We start from the raw sequence: 22,374 nt of genomic DNA, 5'->3' as shown, positions 1-22,374 counted from the left end.
ATTTGAAGCGAAACAAATTGAAATACTGCAGTCGTGTAGTTTAAGGTGCCTTCTTCACTCTTACAAGCTTTCGAGGTCCCATTAGTAATTGTTTGGTTTCCTGGCGACGATGAAGTTCAGTCTGTACGAGAAGCGTGTTGCAACTCTCGCGTTATTTAGGTTATTTGTGTTCCGTACTCGAGGCATATATTTTTACAATCTGAAAATCTGATGGAATGTATCTTAAAATTATAAGCAAATTCATAAAAATTCATGAACATGACGGTATAACACGACAAACATATTAAGAGCATATTTAAAGAAGACAATAAATTAGAAATATTTTTTTTAAATATCTCGAGAATGGCTGCATTTAGAAGTAGAATGATACAGAGATTTATTGTTTTAATTCACATCAGGATTCATAATTTGTGGCTAAAAATGATTGTTCGAAAGTTCAAAATTGATGCTCTACAAAGTTCGTAGTTCGGGTAGTTCTACCATCTTGGACACATATTTTAAATTCTCTACATGACTTCTATTTTATATGAAAAATAAAAAAATACATATTTTAGATATTGCAAATTCGTAAATTTTGTAAATAAAAAAAGGATACTAGTTTTTTTCTCAGTGTATATTTTTTTCACGTTTCAATATCAATACTCTACAACTCTTTCTAAGACACTATTTTGGCACGACTCATAGTTTTTGAGATATAAATTATCAAAGATTTCTCTTACTAAAATCGATACGCCCTATTCAAAAGTTACACTTGAGTCAAAAAATTCCCAATTGCTGTGGAAAACTCATATTTCCTCCGACCCAAACAGAATACAAACTTTCATTCGAATCAAAAATATTCATGTTTTATCATTTGTCGATTCCATTTGGAATTGCTCCCAGCTCGGCTTCAGGATTTCAAAAATAACTTAGAAATGTCGATGTCACATTTTGTTCCTCAACTTTTTTTTGTCGAGTGTAGATGTAATTATATTGTTTCATAGTATTTTATTTTTTTGTGTCTACGTGGATATTATATACGAGGGCGGTTCGATAAGTACTTAGACTCATAGCCCGATGGTGTCAGTATCGCAAGAGAGATTACTATCGTGTATTACATTCTCGTAAACGGCTACTGTCAAAATTTCAGCCGAATCGGACTCGTAGTTTAGTTTTGACCGTGTGTGGAAGCGGGCGTGTCCGCGGATTTTAGAAAAATGGAAAAGAGAAATATCGGTCGGTGATTCGATTCTTGTTTTTGGAAGGGAAATCGCGCAGCGAAATCAAAGAGCGCTTGGATGCTGTATACGGTGACTCTTCTCCCTCGATGGCGATCGTCAAAAGCTGGTTCAACGAGTTTCAACGTGGTCGCACGTCGGTATTTGATAAGCCACGCCCAGGTGCCCCGAAAATGGCTACCACGGAGGATAACGTGACAAAAATCCACGATCTCGTATTGGTAGACCGCCGATTAAAGGTGCGCGAGATAGCTGATACACACCAGAGACCAAGGAACAGTCGAAACAGTGGACTTTACCCGACGAACGCGCTCCGAAGAAGGCGAAGACTGTCCTATCGGCCGGACAGGTGTTAGCCACCGTTTTCTGGAATTCACAAGGTGTGATCTACATCGACTACCTGGAGAAAGGCAAAACGGTCACAGGGCTCTACTATGCCGAATTATTGGGCCGATTCGACGCCGAATCGCAGAAAAACGGCCCTATTTCGCGAAGAAAAAAGTGCTCTTCCACCATGTCAAGGCACTGGCTGACACTTCCGCCGTGGCCACGACCAAATTGGTCGAATTGTCTTACTCAATTATACACGTTGTTCGAGCCCGAAAAATCACCATAGCAACTATATAGAGACAACTCGATTCTCGGAATAACATTTCCACTCCTCTTATTGACAGCTATAAGATGATTCGGTCACATTTTGGCTACTTTTGTTAAGAACATGAAGGAGTTCCAGTCGAATTTGAACTTCAATTCCAATTCAGAATGGAAAAATGGTATTGTATACATTAGGCCAGACATTGCTCGGAGAAAAACTTTATTTGAAATCAAGTTACTCAAATTTCAGCCAGTTATTGAAAATTTGTTCAAATTGGGTTTAAATTAGAGATCAAGCTTGAATATTCGCATTAGAATTCTTTTAAGCTTCAATGAAAAACTCCGATGCAATGGGAGTGACATCGTTTTTAGTCTTATTCCCAATCAAGTTTTGTGTATGCTCCTATCAAATTTTACCGAAACTTGTTATGCTCCATCAAGGTTTATCATTTTCAACTATCTTTTATAGAGAAATTTGAACAGTATGAAAAGTGACATAATTTTATTGGTCTGCAACGAGCGCAATCGGCATTGTGACTCCTAATCAATTTCAAGCAAACGGTAAATCAGAGCTATTTCCAAAAGTATGTAGTCGATATGATTAATTTTTTGTTCGATGTTATGTAAAAATACCAAAAAATAACCCTAGAAATTCGTATAAACTGAAAACGGACTTAAACAACGGTAAATCTCTTCTGTCAAGTCAACAGGTTTCACGCATGAATGTGTGCACCAGGCAAACCTTCTGGAAGCCGATAAAATATCAAATGCAATACCATTAAGACAGGGAAATTTTAATTGTATCAGTTCAATTTTAGAGCAATCTTCCCATGTTATTAAACTTCATTCTGCAAAGTTATGAATAGAGGAATTATGTGGCTCGCTCACTAAGTCCCCCGAGTAACAGTACGATTCATCATGAGTTTCTCCTCATCAGAGATGATCGCCTGGAAACAAAGGTGATCATCACATTTAAAATAAACACCAGTTAAATAATGATAAAAATAATCTATATATATAAAACCCCCCTCTCTGAGAGGGGAATGGGGGAGGTCTGCCATATAAATGAAACACAAATTTCTGCATTACTCGAGAATTAATTTTCGGAAAACTCTGAAGGAAAAAGTGAAAATTCGGAAAATTAAATTCCCATATGTTCTACAATTACAGAGTGACAAGTGCTGTTAGTCCACTTGATGTTTGCGCTAGCGAAATTTATCTTCGTTCGAAACTGGAAATGGATTTTAATGTGATGAAACGCACTCCTATATCTTCTTCTATCTATACCAAAATAACATTAATAACATAAAATAACATAAAACATTTATTCCATGTATCGGAGAAACATGTTATTTGTAAGTGGATGAAAAATCTTGAACGAGAATTGTGTCTGGAAATAATCTGATATTATGAAGACGAGTTTTGTTGGAAATACTAGGAATTTTATAGTAAAAGGTAAATTCAACGGGGTCGAATAGAAGATCAATCAATGAACAGTTCTGCGATTGGACCCACGACCTTGCTCATAGTAAGAAAACGTGAATTTTTGAAGGTATTGATAACAAAAAACAAATTTTGGGCGAGACGAAGTTTGCCGGGTCAGCTAGTGAATAAATAAAACTGAATTTCAATAATTCAGTGAGTTATTTTATTAAAATCAAACAATATGTTCTAGTAAAATACATTATTAAAAAACGTTCTTCATTCGTAGTATACGGCACATATGAGGGCAACAACGAAGAAGTTTGGGCCATCAAATGCAAAATCAACGTATCCATCCTTGTCGGCGTCCCACAGGAAGCGCATGGATGCCTTGAAATCCTGATGAAATTTATCCCCAACGGTCACCCATGTAACGATTCGGTACCTTTCGAAGTGGCACCGTTTGATGGTGTTCTTCAGATCAATGCTCAAATTTTCTGCCAGTCGCTTAGCCCGTTTCGGAATGTAATGGTAGCTATGCAAGAACGACCCGAGATAGCGATTGACAACCGCTTCGACTTCGCCTCGTCTGAATGGGTACCGTGACTCTAGTCGGTAGGTGTTTTGGAAACGTGGCGTAAGATACTGAAAAAAAAATGGATTGCACTTGATGTTCTATACATATCCGTTATGAATTCATTAGACGGAGAATTACCATTGTACTTCGCTGACTAGTCCACCGCCGGGAAGCTATCGACGGAAATCCCGATGTCAATAGGTTCCTATACAATGGTGCTCCTGATGAACGTGCATCAATCTACAATGTGTTGATTATTATTGGATGTTGGTGTGGCTTCCAAACAAACTGTAACTTACGCTGCTTGCAGTTAGTCGTATGTTCGCATTATCAAGAAACTCAGGGAAAATCGATTGGCGCTGGGTTTGTGAACATGATCATCAATCAAGAATTAACATTATAGTTTAACACAGAATACCTTCGTAATCCTTCGTTTACCAGGACTTGACGGTTCTTTGATGGCAATCTTTTTTTTCTTGATCTTCTTCTCAGCATCTTGCTGTAAATAATGTAATAATGAAGCCGAAGCGGTTATATTTCGTGAAATAATTTAGTTACAGGATCCTCTGCCATCGTTGTCCGCCTAAAATTAATGTGACTTGAAACGGGAAAATTCGAGAAACGTCTTTATCATGAAAAGCAACGGAATACTAGATTGTTTTAAAGACTATGATAGATCCGTTTGATTTTGAAGAACATTTTAAATTGTTAAATTATGCGTAACTTCAGATTCGGACTCTTATCTGCTTTAGGAAACGCTCTAACAAATAAACATCTTTCCTACCGTTTCATAGCGTTTCATTAATACTATGTGAAGAACAAACACTGGAATATTGAGGACAACATTACTCGAGCTATTGACCAAACAATACTCAATGTCAAGAATGTTTGTTTTGTAAAAAATATTACTCAATGAAATCTCATTGAAAAAATATTCTATATTTAAAAAAGGACGTCTGAACAGGGATAGTAAATCAATAATCATTGACAAATCATCATCAAATTACATTTATTTTGGTTAAGCATTCGCCATAAATTAACTAGAGTTTGGATGTTCCTCAGACTTCAAATCAACTACCCTAATCAACTGTCCTATGTTACTTTTTGGCAATTTCACCTGTCTTCATAAAACGATGTTTTTACGCCTAATCTTCCAGAAAATAAAAAAAAATATTGTTTGTTCCCAGATTAAAAAAACCACATCAAGCTCAATTATTATTATGTTCATATTTCAAGCATAACTGGCCCACTATGTATTTTTTGCAGATCCATAGTAAATTAATCGGTTCAAGAACAAACATTTCATGTCACGCTTTCAGCAGAGCTAATGTACTCATTTTTTCGTAGAACGAACTAGTTCTCAAACAAATAAAAAAATAGTTTAACAGAACAAGTGTACACCTTGTTCGCGAATGTCTAATAAGAATGAGATTTATATTCTGGAAAAGTGTTGAAAATTACTCCCTTCTCCATGAAACGATGTTTTCATGCATAATCTTTCGGAAAAACACAATACAACTTATTGTGTGTTCCCAGTATTCAAAAAAATCAACATCAAGTTCAATTGTCCCATGACCATATTCTAGGCATAACTGGCCCACCATCAATTTTTAAACCTGTAATCAAGCGTTAGCGAGGGAAACTCTTCACATTTCATCAAACAATAGTTTACTGCTTATAAATAACCCGGTGTATTGCTAAATGGAAACGTTTAAAGCTTCTGGTAGACAAATGTGCTAGAAAAATTTTGACTGCGTTTTTCTCAATTGCTGATTTTTGAGCATGTTACTATTATGCGTAGAACGGCAGTATATGTGTATTGCTAACACGCGTTTGGATATTATTTAGAATGAACCGAAATTTGACGATAAAGTCCTTAATACAGGTAAACTTCGATATAACGTACATTTCACTATCAAAATTGTACGTTTTATCGAAGCATAATAAAGTACTCACAAACGTAGTCTATAATACATTATTGTGTTGCTGTTTTAGTAAAGTTAATGAATAACTTCAATCAGAAGACGAAGCCAGCCTTTCTCATGATGTTTTCCTTCGTACTGTTGATTAAAGCTTGATTCATTTAGAACCGGAATCACAAAACCAGCTGTATTTCGGGATTTATTGAAAGTACAAAACTTGTTTTAGCATCACAATACAGGTAATTCATTGTTCTATCAGAAAAAAAATATTGAAAAAAAATTTCCTTTACACTTTGGAAATGTGTACGTTATATCGAGGTAAAATGTACGTTATATCTAGGGTACGTTATAACGAAGGTACGTTATATCGAAGTTTCCCTGTATAAACTTTTTGGGGTCACCAAGACGGATATTTCCCATCGTTTCGTCGCTTGAAACGCACCGGAAATCAAAGGTGTATTAGGACATCGTTGTTGGAAATCAAGAACACCACTAGTCACGGACTTTACCAACACATAAACAACTAATATCGAAGGACATAATTCAATTTTCTTTGATGTATATTTGCAGCCATTCAATGCTAAACCGATATAGTGATTCTCAGATTTCCGTGAAAAGCGGTAGTTTTTTTTCCTTATCGCATAATATTAGACTCGTATTTTTCAATTATTTTATCAAGGTGACCATTTCCATTTTAAGGTGGTCCAAAATCGATTTTTACCCTTTTTCTGAAAATAACTTTTTTCAAAAAATCATAGCTATTGAGCTATTAACCGATTCCGATGATCAACGTATCAAGTTGAAGCCAATTAGCTAGTCTGATTTTTGGATATGTTATGTAAAAAAATCTCAGCCTTCAAGAAAAAAATATAAAAAATATAGCGCCCTTGGTCCCGAGACCATGTAAACTATAAAATACAATTACAATCAATAATTGTGAAAACAAAATCCAAATTCTTTCGCTAATGCTCTTGTTCTAGACAAATACTGCAGCCACAGGTTATTCTATATTTGTAGGAACCTCGCAACCCAAACGCCTCAAAATACATTTGGCATCTCAAGAAAACGACCATAATGTATGTGTGTGATGCTACAATACAGAAGCACTCTCCACCAGACGGCATTGTGTGTGTTAAATCGATAGCACGAGAGTGGAAGCTCACGCTTTTACGGTGGAAACGTGCTTCTGAACGCTTGGACATGCATGTTTACATCAGACTCTGTTTCGGATAAATAGTCCTGGAAGGAACTGAAAAGTTAACTTTTTCTGTTTAGTAAATTGTAGAATGAAACACGTTACGACAGGAGCGATGTATGAACACAGGCGTTATATTTTCTTTCAGCTTGTGACAGGAAAATTGAAACTCGTTTGCTGCTCGATCTAAACCGTTGCATGCGATATCAGCATTAGCGAATACTGTTGTCTGCCGTTAGCTGGTGCGAGACTAAGATAGACTAGAGCGAATATTTATTTGGAGGCTTCTTTTTCTTTATTTCTCTTGGATAGAATGTCATACCCGGTGATTAGCTACGATTGCTTCCGCAGTTGTATTGATGTATTCAAATTGTAATTCGCTGCTGCTCTAGTCACTCCTTCTGGTCGGGCATATTATTAAGCTTTTAGTGTTCCTCGGGAGCCACTTGTGATGCGAAATAGATGGATCATGTTTGACAAATCCTGGACAAACTTCGAGAAGTTCATAAAGAAACTAATGCTCACATCTGTTGGGATTGGTGCTTCTGGCGTTTGGCTGAGTGGAACAGGAGCTGATATAAATTGATGTTGATTTACATCAAAATTAACTACTTCTTGGTTCAACGCAGCAGTTCCTATATTTATTTTAATTTTTATTTTTCATATTAAGAAGTCCTGCCGGATTGCAATCCAGCGCTTGTTTGCAAATTTCGTTTCCGCTCTTCCGTAGTATGTGGCCGACCCAATTCCACTTGCGTTCAGATCCAGTTGTGAGGCCACCAAGCACGAAATATGTACCGCAGGCATCGGTTGACGAAGACCTGCTGCTTATGGACGTTCTTCACTGATACACACCACGTGGCGTACAACAGCACGGATTTCACGTTCGAGTTGAAGATTCGGAATTTGGTGCGAAAACTTATCTGGTTGGGTTTTCACACATTTCGTAAACTCGCAAAAGCAGCCTTCTTGATTCGTGCACCTATGTCGACCTTGGTAACACTATTCGACGCTATATGGCTGCCAAGATATTGAAAGCTTTCTACGTTCTCCACTGCTCGTCCCGCTACTGTGAAGTTGTGGCGATTGAATTTACGTTTACATCCAAGAGGCAGGTTTGACTTCATCAAAATTTGAGAAGTGCTGGCCATGTTGCATCGATCGAAAAAGGTAGTAGTAGCTTTAGCAGCTCATAGTACCCCACACCCAGCTGGTCCCACCAAAAAGACAGCCTAACCTTCTGGCCGTGAATATTCCGCGCGACCGTCGATGTTGATGCATGGCCGGGGTATCCATACGTTACCCGACGTTTAGGATTGTAGTAATGGACCCACTTTTCATCGCCAGTAACGATTCGATGCAAAAACCCTTTCTTTTATGCCGTTGGATGCTATGGAATTTGAAGACATTTTGCATCAAAATTATGTGAACAAATAATAACCAATTGCCACTGTCATTCTATAATCTATACAATCTTGATAGTTTAATTCAGTGAAATTGAAAAAAAGGCTTAAAAAACGTAACAATGTTGATTCTTCATCTTCAATATCTGTAGTTTATAGGTTGAAGTTTGCTCTTTTTATTAATCTGCTCAATACTTGAACTGACTATTTCACGGTTACTAATTCCAGCTGATATATGTAGAATATTGGTAGTTTATGGCGACATGCAATGCTATAGTTAGATAATTCGAAAATTTGCCGGAATTATTCATTTCAACTAGCAATGAAGATAATCTGCCTAAGCATGAATCTGACTCATTGTCCGTGATATATTGAAATTTTATCATTTTTGTTAATTGAATGCCGTTAAACAAACAATGTATACAGCAAGAAGTATTATACATAAATAAATCGAAGAGTCATTGGTTCCCAATGTTCAAACGAGCCCGGGACGATTGTTATTATTCCCTCTGCCATATATCGCGAGCACCGTATATTACTTCTGATCTTGCTCAGAGTGCGCTATATGTTGGGCATGTAGGCTTTCTCAGCTACACACGCGAAATAAGTACTTGAGACAACACCGCAAAGTCTGCTGGGAACGGATCGCAGATCGGCCAGCCATAGCCAGCCGTTTGGTTCCTCTCACGATGTGCTCCGGCGGTGGTGCTCCGCTTTTTATTACATCTTTTCTCTCGGATGCCTTTCATCACCCGCTCAGGTCAGCCCATTGCCTTGTGCCTTGTGATTCCTTCTGTGTTAATGCACACTAGCCCCGTTGTCTTCGCCGCTGCTGAAGGCTTTCTCCGGACCAAAACCACAAACTCCCTCTAGTCTCCCTTCACAAGCTAGCCGGTATTGTTTGGCCGGAAAGATTTTCGGTTCTAGTCCACCGATAAATATTCGTCCATTCTCGCGCGCGCTCACAGTTATAATGAAGTTCATTAGGCATTTTCCGTATTCATAATTCATCTGTCTTTAATCTGATAATGAACATATTTTCATTGTATTTTTGTTCGTGTATGCAACTGAGCGAGCATGGTGGTGTAGCCAATGACGAGATGAGCCAATTCTTGGGCTCTCCTTATTCCAATTTTCGTAGTTAATTAGACGGATATTGGGTTAAACTTCAAGTGATCGCGAGAAGAGCTTTGCTCGGTGTTAACCTATTTATATTCCATGATCAAGTAAAATGCAAAATGCATTGAATTCTCGTAGTTATTCAAAATGATGTAGCATCGAAATAGTATTCAGTGCATTAATTGTTTCAAAAAGTAATTGTTAGAACACATACACAATTTGTCTATACACGGTATTGCTGATCTGACCCGTTCCTCACTAAACCGCTTATTGTGTCAATCCTTTTGAGCAGTGCTTGCACACCACTCATTCTTCTGCTATGTGCATCTTCTTCAATTTTATTCCTTGTTTTATATTGTTGAGCTGGTTGTAATAATTTCATATTCTTTCCGCGAACCGTGTGATGTACCATTGTGCGCTTTCCATACCGCAAGGCAAGGTCTTCATAACCGATGGCAGTCGCGCTTGTGCTTGCGAAGCAAATATCATCTACCTGGAAGGTGGACGCGATGTGCGGCGAAGAACAGAGTAGATATTAAAATGAGGTGAGAAAGAATTAATGACCTTTGCCATTGGAGACTGAATGTGCATATGTGCAGACGTTTGTTCGTGTATAAATATCGACACTAAGGGTGTGCAGATACGTGCAGCCACAGTCGAGTACAGCGAAGGTGAAAATTATTAAATTTTCATAAACAATGTCCAGCTCCGAGCATCGGTAAGCTGTTTTTTTATTTGAATACTGGGAATAAGATAATTTTAATAAGTTCAGACGAATTCCTCTCGGTATGGCTATCTTGATCGCACCATCTCTGTTGTTTTGGATTTGAACATTTAAATCCCCAAGTATGCAACCTTTGAGCTTCAACAATGCAATGGAATAGAAGAAATTTAAATTGGTTTGTTGAATTCTCTGGTCCAGTTATTCAGTATGAGAAAGAACATATTGATGATATGCTGTGAACTGCAAAAAATCTTCGATTGAAGCGAATGAAATACCAACATCTTGTTAGTCCGTGGCCATAATTTCATTCGCATCTGTAAGCTCTCATTTACGTATCCCGCGCTGTATCACCCGATCGATGATGGTTTGGTATTATTACCAGCGGATTCCAGGAGTTCTCCCCGGGTCAGCTGGTGGCCACGGCGGCGGTTTGGGTGATATGCGCGAGCGCACACAGACTGATTAATTACTATTGAAATCACAGCCGCGTTCGCGTTCGAGTGTTGTATGTCATTAACCTCCTCCTCCGTCGAAAGATTAATTGAATGACTTTTAATTTTATCTGACATCATTTACTTGTAAATTAATAAAGGCTCTCTCGACGAATACCATACCAAGTCGGTCCAGTCCAGTCAGCCGCAGCTATGAACAAACAATGATATACAGCAATGCGAACACAGGGGAGCAGCAGCGGGCCTCGATGGCGATTACAAACATTCGTCTCAGGGGTGTGAGAGGAGCACAGAGCGATTGTCGGAGGCATCACAATAACAGCGAATGGGGCTTTTGATATCACCAGTTAGAGATGTTCAATAGATGTGACTCGACGGGTGTCAAGAAATCACTACCAATGGTTAACATGCTAGCGTTTCTTTTACCTATTAAATCGGTGGAGCTTAGAAATTGTTCATTATCAGCTGGTTTTTGACGAAGAACTGCGTGTTTGATTTCTTTATAGGGGGGTCATTCTACAAAATTGAAAACGAGCCGTATAACGAAAAGTTGAAGGATTCGAAATGCATATTACCCAATATCGTTCTTGCGACATGGGTTATGCTATATACTATTAGACGGGAAACACATAAATATAAATAGTGGAGATTAAATGGATATCCGGTAACTATCCGGTATCCGGTAAATATTTGATATCTGGGCGGATACCGGACAGTGACCTATTATCCGGCCGGATACCAAATATTCGAAAGAATCAATAGTTTTAATTAACAGAAAGCGAATCATAACAAATTAGCTCATTAAAATCAATCATTCATAATTATAAATACGGGTTTATTACTGAAATGCAAGAATTTTCCAAATTAAATTCATCTTAACAATTATTTTCAAACAGTATTGGAGGCGATCTGGCGTATTGGTAACATCCGTACCTCTCACGCTCAAGGCCACGAGTTCAATTCTCACTTTCGACATGGTTCCAAAAATAGAAGTTAAAGTGACGAACCAGCCAAAAATGTTGAAAGTCTCTATAATATAGAAAAAAATCAAACAGTATTACTTTTAATCATTAATTTATAAACAGCACTCAAACGCAATCATTGGTAAATTATGATGAAAAAATAATAAATTTTCAGCAGTTGATTGTAACAACCGATTATGCTTTGCTTCGTACATAAGACCAGCATCAAAGAACAGTCTTTCGCTGTAAACAGGAACTGAACGATAAACTCTAACAAACTTTGCCAGTTGAGGTACTGCTTAGAGTGTAATGACCACCAAATATAAGAATGTCTGAAGACAGTTCTCAGATTTTGACGTAGGACTAAGTCTTTGATTCCTATATAGAGAGTCACTTTATGAAAAATGTAACGAAAAATTAAGAAATTTCAAATGCATATCACACAAAATCATTATTGCGATATTAATTTTGTATTCAATTTATTTCATTGTTTCATTATTTAGCATTGTTTCAATAAAATTTATTCAGCATTTCGTTTGCTTTTGCCCGTTATAAAGTGGTTGAAACTAGGCAACGAGTCCAGTGTAACTTCAGAGAACATAATCTTTACATAAGTAACAATACATATTTACCTTTGAAATTTTTTAAACTATTCAACTCTCCCGTTAAGGGCAATGGCAACTATATTGCCACGAACAAAAAATATTCTTTTCGCTGCACTTGGAATATTATTTCAATATTTTACTTAGCCAAAATCTTCTAAAGGTATCTGGCAATACTCCAATTTTTTTTGGCTGCTAAAAATGTACGATTTTAATTTGGGAGTCATTTTTATGTATCAGAACCACGATTTTAAAGCGCGGGCAGAAAATTCTGTTTAAATTCGTTGAAAATGCAACAAGTTGAAAACTTTTCACTGTAAACGTACTATTCAGGATCTCCTTTGTAAGGTCATGTACTTTTTTCAATAAAATAAATGGTGTATTTGATGAAACATTCAAATTTATCTTTTTTTTTTCTTTGAAACACTACCGTTCTGAATCATATTTCGGACACTTTGTTCTAATATCTTGAAATGCTTAGTGCACTGATGATATAACTATAAAATTAATATCACAATTGCTTCTTTAGAGTAATCCCTTGGTTTCACTATCATTTCATATGAGAACTTTGAATTATAACTTAATCGGCAAAAATCTGACAACACTACTCATTATCGTTTGTGTTTGACGTTTGCTTAGCGTGAGCACGTAGAATTTACCCGTTAATAAATATTCAAAATTCTCCCGTGTTCCATCAGTTCTCATCATCGTTAACAGTTTACTGTGATTGCTTGGTAAGTGTTTCGCAGTTGATTATAAAATAAAATCAAATGTAATGTACCGTTCTGAATCATATTTCGGACAACATCATATTTCGGACACTTTGCTCTAATATCTTGAAATGCTTAATGCATTGATGATATAACTCGAAAATTAATATCACAATTACTTCTTTAGAGTAATCCCTTAATTTCACTATCATTTCACATGAGAACTACATTTGAATTATAACATAATCAGCAGAAATCTTACAACACTACTCATTATCGTTTGTGTTTGACGTTGCCTTAGCGTGAGCACGTAGAATTTACCCGTTCATAAATATTCAAAATTCTCCCGTGTTCCATCAGTTCTCATCATCGTTAACAGTTTACTGTGATTGCTTGGCAAGTGTTCCGCAGTTGACTATAAAATATAATCAAGTGTAATGTAATTTTCGTCCTAAAATTTACAAAATAAAGTGTCCGAGATTTGAATTCAATCTGTCCGAAATTTGATTTAGTGTCCGAAGTTTGATTCTTATTCGCTCCATTTGAAAAGCATTTTATTCGATGATTTTTATATGTTAAAGTAGAAAGCTTAAAAGCATATTGTACTAATTTATTAATAATATCAACCAAATAATACCTGTGCATAAAGTTTAGATCTGTTTTCTGCATCATATTCCTTAAGCGTCCGAAATATGATTCAGAACGGTAATTTTTGTCCAAAAAATTACAAAATAAAGTGTCCGAAATTTGAATTAATTTTTTCCGAAATTTGATTGAGTGTCCGAAGTTTGATTCTTATTCGCTTCTTTGGAAAAGCTTTTCATCCGATGATTTTTTATGTTTTCAATCAAATAGGTACCAAAGTAGAAAGCTTAACAGAATTTGAACCAATTAAAATAATTTAAAAAAAATCAAAATAAACAGGTTCTTTCAGTGCACTAGAAATATTGTAATTCGCTGAAATAATCGGTATCACTGCACTAGAAATATTGTTTTGATTTTTGGATAACTAAAGGCGCAATAAAGTGAAGTGTTTTTTGGTTAACGGGCCGTGGCAACTATATTGCCACCAATTTTATCAACTGTTTCAATAGTTAATTTTTTTTCAAATTTAAGTATGTGTTATTCCTCATGTAAAGAGTATGTTCTCTGAAGTTAGAGTCGATTCGTTGCCTAGTTTCCACGGCCCTTTAAAGGGTTAAATTGAAAAAAAGTGGCAATAATGATTCTATTATTGCGCTTTTGGTTGTGCAAAAATCAAAACAATATTTCTAGGCCAGTGATACCGATTATTTCAGCGATTTACAATATTTGTAGTGCTTTTTTCTGTTTTTTTATATAGAGTTTCAAAGGAAAAAAATTTGAATTTGAATTTTTAAACGAATACACCATTTATTTTTTTGAATAAACTGCATACTCTTACACTGTAGATCCCAAATAGTAAGTGTACAGTGAAGAACTTATCAACTTGTTGCATTTTCAACGAATTTAAACAGAATGTTCTGCCGGTCGCTCTAAAATCATGAATTTGTTACATAACAATGATTCCCAAATTAATATCGTACATTTTTGCGGCCCGAAAAAAAGTGTTGGAGTATTGGAGAGCTTTAAAAGCTTTTGGGTAAAATATTGAAATAAATATTGAAATAATAAGTGCAGCGAAAAAAATATTTTTGTTGGTGGCCATATACAGTGACGTACCAAATTGTATCACTAGGCGTTTTTATCAAGTCGCGTTTATCTTGTATGGCACTAACATTCCAGTGGATCTTTTACATTTTCAACGTAGCATTACTTGCGTCATTTTTATAACTAGTCCATGGTTGAGATTTCTATGCCGAATAACACGCTTTGAATAAATTAATCAACAAATATGGGTTATTTTGAGCGCTTTTCTCTTCGATTGTGTGAGATTGCTGTTTCCTAAAATTGATCCATGTATATATTTGATTTCGTCAATTGTTGAAGTTCCATTTCAAAATAGTCGGCGATACAGTGAGTTCAAACACAAACAAGTGTCAAAAAATGAAAAATAAAAATATGCTATAAATTGAATTTATTTGTTCAATATGATAATACAAAAATTTATATGTTACGTTGAAGTCAGTCATAGTCAATTAGAAACTAGGAAGGAAATTAACACTGAAAGATAGTCAAAAATTATAGTTTGCGATTGAATTGCCAAGATTTTTAATGAGGAAAAAACATCCGTTTAGAATATATTACGTTTCCATTATATAACGCGAAATTTTTTTCTGAGTGTGATATATTTGAGACGTTACTGTAGTTGCCACGGCCTTAAAAATGGTAAAAACACAAACAGTGTAAATAGTAAAAAAAAATTTAAGTTAAACGGTTTCATTGTGGTAAAACATAATAATACTACAGATGATGTATTAAAAGCTAAAAAATAATTAGATAAGTAGCAGTTAGTAGTTATCCCACCCTTCCTTTAATCTAGGGCATTGATGAGACTAAAGTAAAATCGTGGGGCGTATGATTTTTTTTTTATCCCATTCGTTTATTTCAGGCTCATTAGCATTTCAGCTGTAACAGAGCCGAATTTTAATAGTGCACATGTCACATGTTTATCATATCTATAAATAGCACATTACACAGTTGCCATTTTTTTGGCGTTATAGTATTCCTTCTATACCATTGCATATGGAACATTACATTTCACAGTAGCCATTTAGGCGTAAGAGTATTCGTTCTGTTCTTCCATTGTCCAGTTAGACCGGACAGCGGAGGCAGTTGATATGATCATTGTTGAGTTATTAATAGAATAGCAGCCCGATGTTTCTGGCAGAGCAGAGCAGTTGTATGGATGAATCGATCTTATTTCGACCGTGGATCGATCTCCATCGCTGATGATTGTTGCGTGGACGTAGTTATTCTGTAACAACACAAAGATGGTTAATGAGGGCCCTGAGTTTTGAACTCACAATCGATCGCTTACTAAGCGAACGCGCAACCAATGTGGCTACGGAGACCCCCAAGTGGGGCGTATGATGAAATGTATGATTTTTCATGAATAACTGTCAATCTAGTCAATCCCTTTCATTTGATACCCATATTGATGGGGTTTTGAGAAAATGTGTAATCCGTTATTGCTCTATTTTTAAAATTGATAATTGTCTACACTTTGACACACACTCTATGGTGAATAGGATACGAAACCGGATACTAGTCGACTCGAATTTATTAGGGTGACATATTTACATGAGATTTGGAAAATCGAAATTTTTTATCCGATGCCAATTCAAAATGCATAAAACATCGAGATATTATGTTATCTCAAAAAAAAATAAAAATTTATCGACCTTTTGGGACTTAGTCTGAGTGTCCAAAATATCAAAACTTTGAGTGCTTTGAGGCACCCCTAAATCATGTCCGATTGAACTGAAACTTTGCACAGGTTATTTTTTTGGGTCAAAAAACAAAATGTTATATGAAATCTAAAAAGCAGCCGATGAACGAGAGCCGTCATGAGGGATCTGAATGTCAAATTATATGATCATGCAAAAAAGTAGGTGGTAACTCGTTGCATGGCGTTATTTTTTTTTCCCCCATTTATTTATTTATCAGGCTCATTAGCATTTTATCTGTAACAGAGCCGGGTTTTTATCGTGTACATGTACATATAATTATGTTTCTATAAATTGTAAATTACACATAAATTGTAAATTGTAGAGTAGCCATTCAGGCGTTAGGTTTTCTGTTCCATTACATTATGGTAAATTACACTGTAGTAGCCATTTAGGCGTAAGGGTATTCTATTTGTTCTTCCATTGTTCAGCAGACCGGACAGCGGAGACAGTTGAAATCGATCATTGTTGGGTTATTTATAGAACAGCCGCCCGATGTTTCTTGCAGAGCAGAGCAGTTGTATGGATGAATCGATCTTTGTTCCACCGTGGATCGATCTCCATAGCTGATGATGGTTGCGTGGACGTAGTGATTCTATAATAACACAAAGATGGTCAATTGAGGGCCCTGAGTTTGAACTCACGATCGATCGCTTATGAAGCGAACGCGTAACCAAGTGGCTACGAAGACCCCCCTTTGGCGTTATTTATTTATTTCATTTTTCATGAGAAATCGCTGAAGTTCATCAAAAATGTGATATTGAAAAACGACTATGTAACGATTTAGATAATTCATTTTTACATGCTGATAAAAAATTTCAGCCAAATCGGTGGATCCTGAAATGTCGATACCATCAGCTGAGAAAACATAGTTTAAGGAAAACGCGTTTAAAAACTCATACAGCAATACGTTCGAACGAAATCAAACATCGAAAAATCTTTTTGGAAAACATTTATGAGGGCATAAGCTTCCCAAAAATGAAAAAAAAACCATTTTGTCGACCTACCAGACCGGGGTCCTCCCTTAATAGATCATATTTCTTATCTACTACAACGCTGTTCAGTCTTTCTTTCACTAAATAAAAAATCGCAAACAACTCATCTATTGGAACATATCGACAGATGTTCATAAATTTTAGTGATTTAGCTAATCAATCTTATAATAACTACAATTACAGAACAAGTACATAATTTGATTACTACCCTACATCTGTAATTTTTCTGGAAAATAACTGGAAAATCAGGCGACCAATCATAACGCGGAATTCTCATTTGGATAATGCTTTTTTCAACTGTTCGATAGTTAGTTTAAATCAATATAAAATTTTCTTCATACTTTCATAGATTATTGAGACGCACCCAAATCGATTGGTTCAAAAATCTCGTAAAACCATGAGGAAATGACATAGCAATAAGTGCTTGAGAGTGAGACATAATGTGGAAGACATAATCTTGAGAACATTTGACCATCCCTACAGATTCTTACAACTGGTCTCATCCAATCTGTGATACTTGCCACAGACGAAAGTTCGTATAATTTTGCTCAATATTCGTGCCATGTATCATTCGTGTCCATACCAGTCACACGTATAGAAAATCACTTTTCATATCCAATAGCGGCAGCACCGGAGAAAAGCATGAGGCCACCGCCAAAGCAGACGTGAAAGAGACTAACGCGCGGGGAACTAACACAGCACTTCAATCAAACGGAATTAAAAATTAAAAAAACTCAAATAAAATAAAACAGAGATAAAAACGCGACTCAAAATCATCATCGTCGTGTCCCGCGTCACTCGCGCGAGCACTCGAGACGTGATCGGTGATCGCGTGGAACGTTGCGGGCATAAGAGGGAATTATAAAGGACACTCCTTAATTAATTAAATCTCACCCGTGCGTCAGTGTGTGCCAACGCGTGCGCGCCCTCTTTTCCCAATCACTCTTCCACTTCTCTAGACAAACAAGACCACACCACGACCTACCAGTCATAATGGGGTAGCCATTTGATTCGATAAATACCATGCGATTTACATAAATAAATAAAAAAAAGCTCGTTTTTTTAATTCCGGATACTCGTGCTCATTTACATACAATCCGGTAAATACATAAACAATGAATTTAATCTAGTTTAGGCAAGTACATCCCTCGCGACGGAGATGGTGTGATTGATCGGTAAACCGGTAGATACTGTAGTTTTGGTAAAAACGATTTGGTGAATCATTTTTCCGACTCGATTTAATATATTTAATTAGAATATTTTTGAGCTCAGTTTTATGTGCAGCACATAAAACTGAGCTCAAAAATATTTTAATTAAATATATTAAATCGAGTCGGAAAAATGATTCACCAAATCGTTTTTACCAAAACTACAGTATCTACCGGTTTACCGATCAATCACACCATCTCCGTCGCGAGGGATGTACTCGCCTAAACTAGATTGAATTCATTCCGTAGCCTGATTAGAATGTGCGTGCATCTAATTAGGCATAACACATTAGAGTCGTGGAAGCCTAAGGCATAAGACATTAGAGTCACCACTTCTCTGTTGGTGAGATTGTTACGAGAAGGTCAATGATCTTGCCATACAGATAAATGATTACCAGATGCGCAAGTTGAAATTGTCCGGTTTAAGTTGATGTAAATTTCAAAAATATGTTCTGCACAAAAAAAAAACAAAGGACTTGGTTGTTTAGCGTATTGAAAATGTCGGATTTCTTTCCGAATAATGGAGTATCTTGGCCAATTAAATCAAACACATTGAAAATCTCTAATTACACGTTAATTAGGTAAAAAAAAACCTTTGAAAAAACGGCAAATTGCCTGCAAAAATAGAAAATTGTTAGGATTTAAAACTGGCTATTATTATAAATCACCTCACCTCGCTCACCCGTAAACAATAAGCGATTTATTTTATTCGCAAAAGGTGATAGAAAATCCAATTACCTTTTAGCAAAGACAAACAATAACAATGAACACATCCATATAACAACAGTGCTTAGTTTGACAGAAACAATATTGGCATAATATTCAATTTGTTATATTGTTATAGCGATAGTCCCAGAAGGACCCGGCCAGAAGAATGATAACTATAAACCATACTATTCAATTGTGCATAGGAAGAATCATAGAGCAATTCCACGTCAAATCATCCTGTCGGTGACTCGACTCTCTCTGATTTTTTTGTAACCTTGTACATATGCTGGCAACGTGATCAGTTCAAATATGGCCAATCCTAATTACGTCTGATTTTCCATAAGGACGTATGCAGAAACATTGAACATTTTTCGAAAAAATGTAACTCGAAATCAAGAAGTCTAATAAAAATATTATATGCAGCAAAGTTGTTGGAAAATTATTCAAGAAAAATAACATTTTTAATTCACCGTGCAAAAATGTCACTCAAAAATTGAAATTAATGTTAAAAACATTTTTATCTTTAAAAAACACCCCCGACACCGCCTCCCTCCCCTTCCTTTGATATTTGAAATATATTTTTATTAGAAAACCCTTTCGATTCAACAAATTTTGACATATAGTGGTGCGGTGTCGAACTTTTGAAAATGGAGATGTCAGGGTGACCGGAATAAATCGCCACAGTAAACAACTGCAACAGAAACAACCGCTTAGAAAAAGTGTAGTAGGCTAGAAATATTTGGCGCGGGAAAAACATCATGTGCCTCACATTTCTATTATAAATTTATTCTCTTGTTCTCGTTTTTCGAAATTTATTCTGAGGACAATGTAATGGGGACGAAGTCCCCATTTGGCGAGGATAAGGAATCGAGGCGGCCCATGCCGCCAAGATGACGCAATCCGAGTCCACCGCCGACCCGCCGTCGGAAGCGGCGGTGTCTCGCACGCAAACCTGGGATCCACTGATTGCCCGGTTAGTTTGAAACATAGGATACGATCCTTTAGCAATGTCCGACCGAGCTCTAGCGAGCGTCGGACGGTATACGTCTGCCCGGGGCGTTACGTTTGCCTGGGGCGATACGTTTGCCCGGTTAATTCTTGTTTTGAAATACAATACCGCGCCACAATATTTATAGCCTACTACACATTTTATAAGCGGTGGTTTCTGTTGCAGTCGTTTTCTGTGGCGATTTATTCCGGGAACCAGATGTCAGACATCCCCTTTCCCTCCGTAGAATGTCCACGAGAATATTCCTAACTTTTTTTGGAGAAAAAAACGAAGTTTGTTTTTATTTTCTGTATTATGTTTTTTTCAACAATAAAATTGTAGGGTCTTATCCGAACCATGACCACATAGTTGACATAGGATTACGTTACGATATTTGTTGTATGTTGATATCTTCGAACAAGATGAGATTCGAGGTTCGAGCAACATCATCATAAAGTAAACACGGATCGAGATTGTGTTACTTTTATGCTTTAGGGGTATGGCTTGCGTTGCGTTAGGAAGGAAGGGGTCCAAACATATGGTTGCACGAAAGTATGGTTGCCGCTTAAACTCACAGTCATTAATCAGTGGTTAATTTCGGACCCCATTCTCTTAGCTGAACCGTAGATTCATCATCCCATGAAAATTATTTTGGGATTGCAAATCATTTTCCGAATTACTCGGCTAAAACAAAAAGAATCGTTTGAGCAACAATACTAAACCCTCGCTTTTACAGAACGCAAAACAAGGCTGGGTAGTATCTTGTGGCTACATGAAACTTTATCAGTTTTGGCATCAGTTTTGTGATTGTAATAAGTTCATCTACCAATGATTTTCCTGTACTTGGTAAATATTCGGTTCGCCGGAAAGTCCCTGCCGATTTTAAGGAAAAACTTGAAATTATAATTTACATTGGTTTGTTCCATAATCTTTCGTCAAAAAACTGTCACTGTGTTTTTTATACTATGAGAACGATAAGTAGAACAGCATATCCCTGTCAAACTCCAAAATTGCTTGCCAGGTTGTCGAAGAGATATAAGGTGTGACTTTACTCTGGTGTAACACGACGCCCATCGTATTAATTAATACTGAATGAATGTATCGACTGGTTGTTTGTAGAAGCTCATAACATAGAATTCCATTCCAATACCAATAATAGATAACGGTTAATGTCGATTGCCCCAAGATTTTTTCGTTCAAAATTGTTGTAAATTATTAGACGTTTTATAGCTCATCACGATTTCTATCAAAAACGGCGTTTTTAATGCTCATAGAAAATAATTGATTGAGTTTATTTCGGTCAAATGATGTGGAACCCATACGCCATACAAATTTGTGTCAGCTAGCTTAACCAGATGCCCAGGGACGGTGGTTTTTGATAAATGTAGTGAATCTGTTAACTCACCTTTCGTGCACCGAGTATTATTCTTGAGATATTCCTCGATTTGGTTGTCATGAATGGAGGCACGAACTTTCCGGGCCAACCCATAGAAGAATATATTTCACAAAATAACACATTTCAATAAAGAGCATCGTTACTAGGAACCCAAAATATACGGTTCATCTTCCATTTTTGCAAAACTTTGGAAGTTCTCAAGAGATAGAAACGAAGTGGTTTTTTTATCATGAACGGAAACTGCAACAAAAAATTGGAGGGGTTGTATCCGAGACACGACCGCTTAGGACGTAGGACTACGCAATCTTTTTTTTGAAATTTGTTGGTTTAGCATTTCGGATATTATTTCGAATACGTCGAAAGTTCATAAATAACTCTTTAGTAAAAAATTCCGGGCCCCCTGAAAAGGTTTAATGGCTTGCGTGGTTTTGAAGAACCATTTTGAGAAGCAACGATTCTTTCACGCCTTTGCGAGAACATTACACTAATTGGTCATACGCCGCAATTTGTTTCTTTATATCAATGCACGCATTGCACTGATTATTTAACGAGATGCATCTTCTGTTCGATGCCCACGAGAGCAAATACGAATGGCAACTAAAAGTATCGAAGGTGTGCTATTCACAGGAGAAACGTAATACACAAAACGAGCAGAATAAGCGACCTTCGATGTGTGGAGCACAGAAAGATTCTAAGAATTTCCCTCATAGGAGATGCAATACTTATACGCTAGCGACAGCTTACTTACTTCGCAAATATTCTCTTTCGCTATCCCCCTTCGTTGTCTCTTTTCTTCTTCTTCTTTTCCTTTA

General features: G+C 36.6%; 1 protein-coding gene and 1 long non-coding RNA gene across 2 annotated transcripts in view; one reads left to right on the top strand and one right to left on the bottom strand.

The window, feature by feature from the left end:
* The window catches only part of LOC129770321 (uncharacterized), a 106,534-nt gene that overhangs the window by 34,414 nt on the left and 49,746 nt on the right, over window positions 1–22,374 (top strand). The gene's annotated exons all lie outside the window — the stretch shown is intronic.
* LOC129770320 (dynein light chain Tctex-type protein 2B-like) lies at window positions 3,513–4,507 on the bottom strand. The gene is made up of 5 exons (XM_055773059.1): window positions 4,369–4,507; window positions 4,229–4,309; window positions 4,110–4,169; window positions 3,949–4,050; window positions 3,513–3,878 (listed from the first exon to the last, which is right to left on the bottom strand). Exons 1-5 carry the CDS (start codon window positions 4,381–4,383, stop codon window positions 3,513–3,515), a joined length of 624 nt encoding a protein of 207 aa, XP_055629034.1. The 5' UTR covers window positions 4,384–4,507.

The sequence above is a fragment of the Toxorhynchites rutilus genome, chromosome 2 (assembly GCF_029784135.1).
Source record: "Toxorhynchites rutilus septentrionalis strain SRP chromosome 2, ASM2978413v1, whole genome shotgun sequence".
In the NCBI taxonomy this organism is placed as follows: domain Eukaryota; kingdom Metazoa; phylum Arthropoda; class Insecta; order Diptera; family Culicidae; genus Toxorhynchites; species Toxorhynchites rutilus.
Note: the sequence above shows the minus strand (reverse complement) of the source record. Positions and strands in the feature narration are given on the sequence as shown.